Below are 11244 nucleotides of genomic sequence, written 5' to 3'. Positions count from 1 at the left end.
CTTTTCTCTGAGGCTCCTCAGCTTCCCAGGAGGAAAATCCTGGGCAAAGGGGATTTTTTCAGAGAATGTGAATGCCACACCAGTCCATATTCCCAGCTGACTCGCTGGCTGGAGGTGCTGCTGGTGCCAGGGCTGGCTGGTGGATCTGCCCCCTCTCTGCCCCTGGGGACAGATTTGTTTTGGTCACACCATGGTGCAGGGTGTCCCAAAATCTCCCTGGTGCTGCAGAGGAGATCAGGGGGGCTCCAGGAGGGGCTCTGGGATTTGGGGGTGTCAGGGAAAGGTGATGGGTGATTCTATGGCTGCTCTCCCCAGCCAGGAGGGGGCTGGGATGGGGACAGCCCTCTGCAATCACAGAGATTTAAGGGGTGAAAAGTACAAAGGGGGAAGAGGAGCCATGGAGAGAGGAGATGTAAAATTACTGAGTGTGAGTAATGGGGTGAAAGTAAGAAGTTTACTCAACACATCACTAAGTTGCTTGGACAGTGAATTCTCAACAGTTTCAGATTAGAGTTGAAGTGAAGCAGTGGAATAGTCATTTAAATTCAGACCAAAAAACTTTGTTGTGCTACATAAAACCTTCCCAAACCCCAGTTTTCCTGTTTCTGAGCTGAATAGAGCCAATTCTGTGTATTAATAGCTAATCCTGCCCACAGAGATGAGCAGGGAGTGCCTGAGGGGCTCCAGGGCTCTGCAGTGTCCCAGATGTGTGCAGAGGAAAATGATTTAATCAGAATTAGGTTGCTTTGACCAGCATCTCAGACTCGTGCCATCACATTTTTCCCCTTGAAAAGCCTCTTTGGCTTTGGCTCACTCTTCATAGAGCATCACTCAAAGCTTATGTTTCACCTCAAAAATCTATTAATTTTCCTTTCTTTCAGTATTAAGTGTCTTGGAAAAAAAAAACAGGAAGAAAATAGCAAAACCTCCTAAAAGGCTCAATCCACTGAATAAAGCAGAGGGCTGGCATTACAGAAATGAGCATTTTGCTGGGTTGATGGAGACCACAGCTGCAGTGGGAGCTCTGCAGGAGGAGCCCAGCACTGCCAGTGCAGCAGGACACCCCAAGAGAAGGCTGGGGGTTCCCTGGGGATCACTGGGACAGAGGAGGGGTTTTTATGATCTCTGAGCTTTAGGTTTTAATGCTTTAAGCCTTTTGTGAGAAAAGGGTAATTTTGTATTATCCCTGCAGAGCTCAGAAGACTCAAACAGGCGTCACCTTTCCCACTTTTCCCATTCCGCCCCTGACCCAGACCTTCCCTTGCTGCTGTCTGAATTTCTTGGCAATGAATCTGAAGAACGTAAAATTTGGCTCAGCCAAGGCTGCGTTTCTGCTTTTTTTTTTGGTGCCCTTTTCCTGCCCAGTGGGAGCTGTGGGTGAAGCAGAGCTGGGTGGGGGCACTGGGCACGTTCCTGCACCTCTGGCGTGCGAGGACACGGCTGGGTCTCCACCCTGCTCTGATTCACTCAGGAAATTTTTCTTTATCTTCTCAGTAACAGTCCTGGATGGGAACTGAGCTGGCTCAGGGCTGGCATTGCTGGGAAGGGCTTGGGGGAGCTGGAGGTGAAGAAAGTGCAAAAAGAAACCCAAAGAAAAACCCAAATGGAGAGACCCAAGCTGCTGAAGTTTTTCTTTCCATGGGGAAGTGTGGTGGTGTTCACAGGGGTCCCAAGATGAGGGAAGAGATGAGAATCTTCATGTTTCAGAAGGCTGATTTATTATTTTATGATATATTACATTAAAATGATGTACTAAAACTATTCTAGAAGAATAGAAGAAACTATTTCATCAGGATGGGGGAAGAGATGAGAATCTTCATGTTTCAGAAGGCTGATTTATTATTTTATGATATATATTATATTAAAATGATGTACTAAAACTATACTAGAAGAATAGAAGAAAGGATTTCATCAGAAGGCTACCAAGGAGAGGAACGGAATGATAATAAAATCTTGTGACTGCTCACAGCCTCGACACAGGTGGCTGTCATTGGTCATCAAGTAAAAAACAATTTCACATGCTGGGTGAACAATTCTCCAAATCACATTTCAAAGCAGCAAAACATGAAGAAGCTGAAGTTTCCCAGCTTCTCAGGAGAAAAGATCCTAATGAAAGGATTTTTTCATAAAACATGTCTGTGACAGGGAAGGGAATGGTTGGTTGGGTGCTTTGCTGTTCCCAGAGTGGGATCTGGTTCCCTCCTCTGAACCTTTCCAATCTGAAAGGTTGTGTAGGTGCACAACTGTGCACAACCCACAAATGGCAGGAATTAAGGAACTGTGCAGCTCTGTCCACATCATCTCCATGTTTCTGATCATGGCACAGGGAGAAATCTGCCTCAGAATCTTCCTTTGACAAGCAAGGAAGTGTAAAATATGAATTAATCCTTTATCCTGGAGTCAGTGGGAAAGGTGACCATTGTCTGGTGATCAGAGGAGGATGGTTTGTGCTGACTGACAAACCAAACTGGGTTTTTGTGGTTGCTGTTCACTGGTTGCAGGTTTATCCCTGGAATTTCACAAACAGCTTGACTGACTCAACATAAAATGGCCAATCTTGTTCCCTTTGCTTTCATCCCTCAGATCCAGAGTCGGGCAGCAGAGGACAAATATTCCTTAGCTCAGACATCCTCCTGTCCACTCTCCTGAGCATTTTCCCCTTGTTTTTTTGCAGATGTTGACGAGTGCCAGGTGCACAACGGGGGCTGCCAGCACCGCTGTGTGAACACCCTGGGCTCCTTCTACTGCGAGTGCCAGCCCGGCTTCCGCCTGCACACGGATGGCAGGACCTGCCTCGGTAAGGCTGCCCTGCAAACCCCCTGGCAATCTCTCCTTTCAGCCCTTTTCCTGCTGTAAATCCATGGCAGTGAACAGAAAACCTTGATTTCCTCGCTCCCTCCCATGAATGTGAGATAATGCTGGTGGGTTTGGGTTCCTCTGAGTCCCTTTGTCTTCCCTCACAGTTTCTATCCCTGGGTTCAAAACATTTCTATGTGGTCACATAAAACTGGGGCTGCTTTGCTGTCCCTGAGTTTACTCTGGTTCAGGAGAAGTAACTCCCAAGTGCTTTGGTGCTTCTGTTTTTGATTCAGGATGTATCAGATATGGCATTCTCAAAGCAGATACATAAATAAATAAATATTCCTCATAAATAAAATTATGAGGATTTTCAAGTCAGGCTGCATTTTGACCTCAGTATTTCCCTAAAATTTCAGTATTTTCACAGTGTTGCAGGTATGACAGACAAGTGACATTTAATATGGCTGTGGAACTGTGGCCATAATAATCCAAAACCTTCTCCTCTGGGATGCTGCTTGTGCATTCTCTTGGATGGTGCTTGCTCAAACATCACCATCCAGGCACCAGGTTTGCCCTGCAGCTGATTTTGGGGCCAATTCCTTGAAATGTTGTTGTCTGCCTGCCCCAAACTGGAGGCTCAGAGTGGAACTTAGAGTCTGCCTCCAGCGTCTGTGGCTGTTTTAATTAAACCACTTCTCCCCCACAGCTTCATTTGACACATTTTTCCACTATTTGAGGGATATTTTCATGCAAGTGGAAAGAATTCCTGGGCCGTGGTGTTCGCAGAGTTTTCTCGGAGCACAGTCACGCTCCAGAGTCTGCTGGTGTGTTCCAGTTGGGAATGGAGATGTGAGCAGGAAAAATCCATCCAGGGAAGCTGTGCCCAGCTCTGCACTGACACACAACTGGCCACAGCTGCCTCCAGTCCATAATGACACCCAACCAAGTGAGATTTAAGGTGCAGGATCCCCATATTTCGCTGGAAAAATCCAGAAGGGAAAGGATGGCAAAGAAGGGACAAAGCCAAGCTTGGCAGGCAGCACTGAACTCCACACTCGGGTCGGGGTGAGGAGCTGCTGCTGCTCACATGTAAGTGTGCTGTGGTCTGTCATCTCCTAATTGTCTCTGGGATATGTTGCTCCCTTTCTTGTGGCGAGCAGCGATCCCGTGTCGCCACATTTCACAGAGAAAAGCAAGGCACAATTCTTCCCAAAAATACTTTTGGGTTTCACATATTGTGAACCTCAGAGAAAGGAAAAACACTTCTTATCTCTGTGCCAAAGTAGAATGCAATATGGAGATTGTTTATCCAGAGTGGTGGTGTTTTGTTTCACTGGCCCATCGGGGACAGGTGTGTGTGTGTGTGTTGGGACTGTCGGCTGACAATCACAAAAAGAGTACAGTTATGTACAGAGCTGAGTGCTTAACAGATTCAGTTTAGACGTAATGTAATATAATAGAGAATAATAGTGTATAATAAAGTAATTAATTAGCCTTCTGATATTCCATAGAGTCCTCATCATTCCTCTCCTTTGGGGCAAAAATATCAGCGATAATCCCACAGCCTTGCAGAGCGAAACGTGGGACAGGCTGACAGCAGGAGTGCTCAGTAGCCCCAGAAAGTAGAACAGTTCTCAGGGAAAGCATTAAATGGATCTCTAGAAGGAGGAATCTCTTCTTTAAGAGGAGTTTCCATGATTTTCTTTCACTCAGGTGGTGTGGCTGAGCATTCCCACAGGATCCAGCCCTGCTCCTGCTGCCCATGCCCAGCGCTGCAAACCTGCTTTGCATTAAACTTGTGAGCAAATATTAGCCATAAAGTGCAGTGCTGGAATTCATCTGCCAAAAGTGAGAGGTCTCTGTTCATGAAATCTGATCATGAGTGAGTGGGGCAGTTCCTGGAGCTCTGGGGAGTGGAGCCTGCAGGATCTGCAGTGGGTTTGTGGTGCTGGTACCCCTGGGATCCAGAGCACCCAGGAAAGCCAAGCAGACCAGGCAGGGCAAACAGAAACCTCTCACAGCATAATTATCTAATAATGTTTCTAAAATGGATCTAAAATGGGGCTTTCTCATTTCAGGACTGGTGGCTTTTTCTCTTCACACATTTTTGCCTGTCCATGTGTATATGTGAGACCTTCACAGAAGTCTGTACTAACCCAGTTGTGAGGAGGGGTGGAACATCTTTTCCTTAGAAAAGCTCAGAACAGAGCACAGGCTCAGAGGTGACGCCTCTGCTGGTGTTTGTGGCTGTCCTGTTGTACCCACAGGCACCAGATTGCCTTGTTGTCAGTTCTGAGGGATTTGGGGTAACTGCTCAAAGCTGATTTTCTCCTCAAGTTGGGATGTCCTCTCATTTTGTGTAGAGATTCTGTGCTGTTAAAACACAAAATATTGCCACTAGATATAGAGAATAGGCCAGGAATGAAGGGAACTGGAGACAGTGAGCATCCATCCATCCATCCATCCATCCATCCATCCATCCATCCATCCATCCATCCAGCCATCCATCCAGCCATCCATCCATTCATCCATTCCTATGCATCCATCCAATCCTTCCCATCCCTCCATCCATCCATCCATCCATCCATCCATCTATTCAATCCTTCCCATCCCTCCATCCATCCATCCATCCATCCATCCATCCATCCATCCATCCATCCATCCATCCATCCATCCATCCATCCATCCTTGCCCTTCTGCCAAGGGAAGCTTGCAGCTCCATGCTGGAACAAGCACAATCTTGGGTGGTGGAAGCCCCTGACTGCCCCAGCCAGAGTGTTCTGGGTACAGAAAGCTGCCTTTGCAGTCAAGTTTCTCGTTAAGGGCTGTCAAATTACGGATCTCATTCTTTAAATGCTTCTTGATCCCCACAAAACCCACAAAGGCTCCGACGATGGATTGGCAGCGCTGAGCTGGAGCTCCACAATTCCCCCACAATGTGCTGGCGTGGCCAAGGGTTAGCTGGTACCTCCTGTGACTCAGGAGGGCACAAAAATGGCTTAAAACCCCTTTCCAGCTCTCAGCTGGTGCTCTGCAGCTCCGTTGTGCAGGATCTTGTTGTGTCTTTGTTCCAATCTCTGCTGAGAGAGGGAGAAAAGGAGCAGCAGCTTCCACTGCGAGGGAAACAGAACAAAGAGAGGCCTTGGGCGTCCTGAAATCACCTCTTTCTTTATCAGAACCACATGGTCAGGAGGCAGGAAGCTGACATCTCCAGGTCCTTCTCCACTGTTTCAGCAGAGGGATGCAGGCCAGGCTGAGGCAGAGGGGTTTGATGGGAGCCAATTGCTTTTGTTGGCCTGAGGAGCAGAGAGATGGTCTGGATTAACGCACAACACGTTTCTGGAAGTTGTCTGAGGTTAGGAGAAATCAGTTTGGGATTACATGGCGGAGCCCTATTTATATCAGGAGAACTTCAAATGAAGAAATCTCAGTGACAGGGGTGACATAATGAACAGAAGGACCAGGCCAGGAGGTTTGTGTGGGCTTGAGCTGTGTGTGCAGGGACCACGTGTGCTTGGTGGGGCTTTCCACTTTGCAGACTACTCGCACATTTTAGGGAATTTGACCTTTTCTTTGCCCAGTCACACATTTTTCAACCTTTTCTTAGAATTGCTGGGTTTTTGTGACACTGCAGAAGGAACGTCCTGCTCAGTTCTAGTTACAGCTGTTCACAGTCACTCTTGGGGCATCAACTCGCTGCTCCTGGTGGCAAATCACTTATCTCTAAAGGAAAGGTGAGACAGAGGCAAAAGGAGAAGTGAGAAGAGAGAGGAGCAGTCAGAAGAGCAGCTGGAGGGTGCAGAGATCAGGTATTAAATCAACTCCTGTGTTAGGCTGCTGCTGCACAGATCCATTTCCAGGCTGTAATCAGTGGCAAAAATCTCCTTTCCATCCCTCTTTATCCATTTCCCAGGCCTGAGAGGGTCAGAATGTGGGAGCAGCATCTTCCAGCAGCGCTGCGCTCCCCCCAGACAGCGTGGCTGGAAGGAACCTCCCTCTCTCAGACATTGAAATATCATCTGTGGAAAATCTGTCTGCGCTATAATTACAAAAATCTGTGTGATGTACAGGATGACACTGGGCTTGGCAGCCTCGTCACAGAAATGTTAAGCTCGGGCAGAGCATCTGGGAATGGAAATATTTTCAGAGCGGTTCTGTAAACAGAATAAAAACCCCGAGCAGTAATTAAAGCAAGGCCAGCAGCGAGGTCTGCTGGCTGTGAGTGCGAGGAGCCAGCTGAGGAGACCCAGCCTCACACGGGCTCTCTCTCCTGAAATCTTGCATGGAAGAACCCAGACTTTCGATTTTTTTTAGGAATTTGCAAGGAGGCAGTTATTTAAACTTCGAATTAATCTGAATAACTGCGTCCTGGGAGGTTATTTTAGACACAAGATGCATTGGCTTGTTCCATGTTGGCCCAGTGCTTTTCCCAGATGAAGGAATGTTTTGGCAGGCATCAGCATTGTTTGACTTGTTTTCTTTTTTTTTTTATTTTAAAAAAAGGCTCTCTCCAACAAGCACATTATTTATGGCTATTTTTGAATATATGTTATTAAACACTTAAATATATTGGAATATTTTTAAATGACCACCCATCTCTGCTAGAGCTTGAGTAGTGTAACTCTGACCCAGAGCTTTTCAGGAACGTTAACTATTCCTGTTGTTTCCTTCCAAATGGATTAAAGGAAACAATGCCAGCACAACTAACATAAACCCCGAGTTCTTGCTTCAGCCTTATGTTTTATATGGCTAAATCTTGACCCTGTCAAGCTGCTTTTATTCCCCCAGATGTTGTTTAGCTAATTAGAGGCATAAAATGAGAAGTTGAGTTATTTTAACATTTGGAATGAGAGTGATCCTCAGCTCTGAGTCAAAGCACATTTTTTTTTTTTTTTGCAGGGGAAGGGGGTGCAGAAAAAAAAAAGAAAAAATATATATATTTCTGTCCTGAGCCAAATATTTGTTTTCACTCATGTACAAGAGCAAGGACCCAACTTGCCTTGGGATTCAGAGGTGTGTTACAAGCAGAGATTTCTGCTGGCAGCTGCTTTCCAGGCCCTCCTGCTTCCAGAGCTCTGGAAGTTTTGGAGGGCACTGTGATCACCTGAAGGATCAGTCTGGGGAGAGATGGTTTTCATTAGAGATATTTTTAGCTTTCCTATAAGATTCCTCCGAGCCAGCACATGAGTTTATTCTGGAGTTTGAAAAATAGGTTAGAAACGTGTGAGTCCAGAGCTGATTGTTCTGCCCAGCTCATGGGAGCCAGGGCTGGGTTTCCATCCTGGGCCAGGGCCAGCCCCAGCCGTGTTCCACCAGCCCAGTGGGTTGTGACACTTTGGTGGCTCCTGAGACACAGAACAGGGTTTAAAGGCCAATTTCCCAATCCTCATAGGAGACAGCTGTCTTTGGAGAAGCTCAGTGCATGAGGAGTTGTGACTGTGTTCTTGGATGAGGGAAGAGACGAGGATCTGACTCCATGTTTCAGAAGGATTGATTTATTATTTTATTATATGTATTATATTAAAACTATACTAAAAGAATAGAAGAAAAGGTTTCATCAGAAGGTTAGCTAAGAATAGAATAGCAAAGAATGATAACAAAGGTTTGTGGCTCGGCTCTCTGTCCGAGCCAGCTGGGCTGTGATTTGCCATTAATTAGAAACATCCAACATGGGCCAATCACAGATCCACCTGTTGCATTCCACAGCAGCAGATAATCAATGTTTACATTCTGTTCCTGAGGCCTCTCAGCTTCTCAGGAGGAAAAATCCTAAGGAAAGGATTTTTCATAAAAGATGTCTGCGACAAGGAGTTGGGTGGGTTAACCCAGGAGACATCCAGTGCTCCAGGAGGGGACTTGTATGGCTCTGGAGACATGTCATCATCCCACAATGACTTCTGTGCTAGAGTCCATGAATCCAGCTCCAGAAAGTTTTGTTTCCCAGCTCAAATTCCTCCTGGATCCGAGGTCGATGGTCCTGGAGAGCAGCAGTAAGAACAAAGCTTGTGGCACATTGCCCTGTCTGCTCACAAGGTGCTCCCATCCCAGTTAAACATCCCGCTCCTCTGCTGATCCTGCAGACACATCCCAGATTACAGGAACAGCAGGAGGAGGCTGTTCCCAGGCTGATTAATGACAGCAGGCTTGTGAGGAGTCCACGTGTTGCGTCCCAGGGTCTGTTTTGTGCTGTAGCCCAGGCAAAACCTTCTGTTTCCTGAGTGCTTGGAGTCTGCTGGGCTCCTTGTGCAAGGCCACACAGAAAAGCTGTGGCACGGCCAGGAACTCCAGTTTTTGTCCTGAGCCAAATATTTGTTTTCACTCATGCACAATCCTAACTTGCCTTGGGATTCAGAGGTGTGTTACAAGCAGAGATTTCTGCTGGCAGCTGCTTTCCAGGCCTTCCTGCTTCCAAAATACTGTGCTAACCTGAAGGATCAGTTTGGGGATAAATGGCCATGGGATCTGTTTTGTGCTGTAGACCAGGCAAAGCCTTCTTCAGTTTCCTGACTGTTTGGAATCTGCTGGGCTCTTTGTACACAGAAAAGCTGTGGCACTGCCAGGAACTCCAGTTTTTGTCCTGAGCCAAATATTTGTTTTCACTCATGCACAATCCTAACTTGCCTTGGGATTCAGAGGTGTGTTACTTCAGCTGGCAGCTGCTTTCCAGGCCTTCCTGCTTCCAAAATACTGTGCTAACCTGAAGGATCAGTTTGGGGATAAATGGTCATGGGATCTGTTTTGTGCTGTAGCTCAGGCAAAACCTTCTGTTGTTTCCTGACTGCTTGGAATCTGCTGGGCTCCTGGTGCAAGGCCACACAGAAAAGCTGTGGCAGGGCCAGGAACTCCAGTTTGGAAGCTCAATTCCCAGCGCTGCCTGCACTGAGGGTGAAATCAGAGCTCCTGCTGCTGTATCTCCGTGTGCTCTGTCTGGGTGACACTGCTGCTCACAGTGCCCCAGGTTCCACACAGAAACCTCCTGGTCAGAGCCCTGAGCTGGGGGTTGCTACACCTGGCCCAGATATGGATTTTAAAACATTTTTCTCTGAGTGTTCCCATAACTGGCAGCACCTCCTGGGCCTCGGTGACTTGTGCACATCACAGAGCCAGAAACTCAGTGTTTTTACAGGAAAACCTGCATGTGCCTGAGCACAACTCTCAGAGCAGTAATGGCTTGAGCCAGCTGTGCCACTGCACCTGCAGGGACTGTCCTGGGACTAAAGGATGGGAATTTCAGCCCCAGCACAGGAGCCTGGCTGCTGACACGGCGCCCTTTGGAGAGGGAGGATGCCTGGCAGGAAATCTGCTTCCCTCCCATGCAGTGATGGACAGGACCTGACCCAGCTCCTTCTGTCCTGGAATCACCTCCAGGGAGACCCCTGGGGCCTCTTATGGTGGGAAAGAGCCATTTTAAGGGGAGATTTAGGCTGGGCGTTAGGGAGTTCTTCCCCAAAAAGGGGATCAGGCATTGGAATGGGCTGTCCAAGGAGGTGGAGGGGTCACCACCTTTTATTCCACCCAACACTGGTGAGCTGATCTTGCCTTGATAGAGCAGGGTTCTCACCTGGCAAGGTGGTGGGTGGCTTCTCCTGTACTACCCACAGGCTTTTGCAGCAATGTCAGAATTCAGGGCATCCCTCTGGCTGTCCTGGATTGCCCAAACCTCTGCCAGGATTTGGGCAAAACACCTGTGACTCTGATTATGACCCATGGAAAAAATTACTAACCTTACATGAGGATTTTTCTAGGCTTCAAGAACAAAATGGAAACAATGGTTATCTGCTACTGTGGAATGCAACAGGTGCATCTGTGATTGGTCTCATGTTGATTGTTTCTAATTAATGGCCAATCACAGCCCAGCTGGCTCGGACTCTCTGTCTGAGACACAAGCTTTTGTTATCATTCTTTCTTTTTCTATTCTTAGCTAGCCTTCCGATGAAATCCTTTCTTCTATTCTTTTAGTATAGTTTTAATATAATATATATGATAAAATAATAAATCAAGCCTTCTGAAACATGGAGTCAGATCCTCGTCTCTTCCCTCATCCAGAAACCCCTGTGAACACCATCACAGCCACCCAAGCTTTTTTGTGCCAAACCTTGTGTCCCTTTTCCCTGCAGCTCTCAACTCGTGTGCCCTGAACAACGGAGGCTGCGAGCACGACTGTGTGCAGGTGACCTTGGCCCAGCACCGCTGCCAGTGCAGGCACAACCACCAGCTGCACCAGGATGGCAAACGCTGCATCCGTGAGTCCTGGGGGGCTGGGGAGCCGTGGATTCCAGCTGGGAGCTGTGGGATGGTGCGGTGGGGTTCACAGGGGTCCCAGGACGAGGGAAGAGATGAGAATCTTGACTCCGTGGTTCAGAAGGCTGATTTATTATTTTATTATATATATTATATTAAAAATTTAATATTATTAAATTGTATTATAATTAAAATACATAATAT

The 11244-nt window shown here is 47.2% G+C and overlaps 1 protein-coding gene across 1 annotated transcript in view; it reads left to right on the top strand.

Moving 5' to 3' along the window:
* MEGF6 (multiple EGF like domains 6) overlaps positions 1–11244 on the top strand; it is a 50610-nt gene that overhangs the window by 6877 nt on the left and 32489 nt on the right. Inside the window, exons 2-3 of the mRNA XM_031062500.1 lie at positions 2675–2797; positions 10917–11042. Of these exons, the coding sequence (XP_030918360.1) occupies positions 2675–2797; positions 10917–11042 (249 nt within the window). The remainder of the gene's footprint in view (positions 1–2674; positions 2798–10916; positions 11043–11244) is intronic.

The sequence above is a fragment of the Geospiza fortis genome, unplaced genomic scaffold (genome assembly GCF_000277835.1).
Source record: "Geospiza fortis unplaced genomic scaffold, GeoFor_1.0 scaffold37, whole genome shotgun sequence".
NCBI classification, from domain to species: Eukaryota; Metazoa; Chordata; class Aves; order Passeriformes; family Thraupidae; genus Geospiza; species Geospiza fortis.
This window is presented reverse-complemented; position numbering and strand designations above follow the sequence as displayed.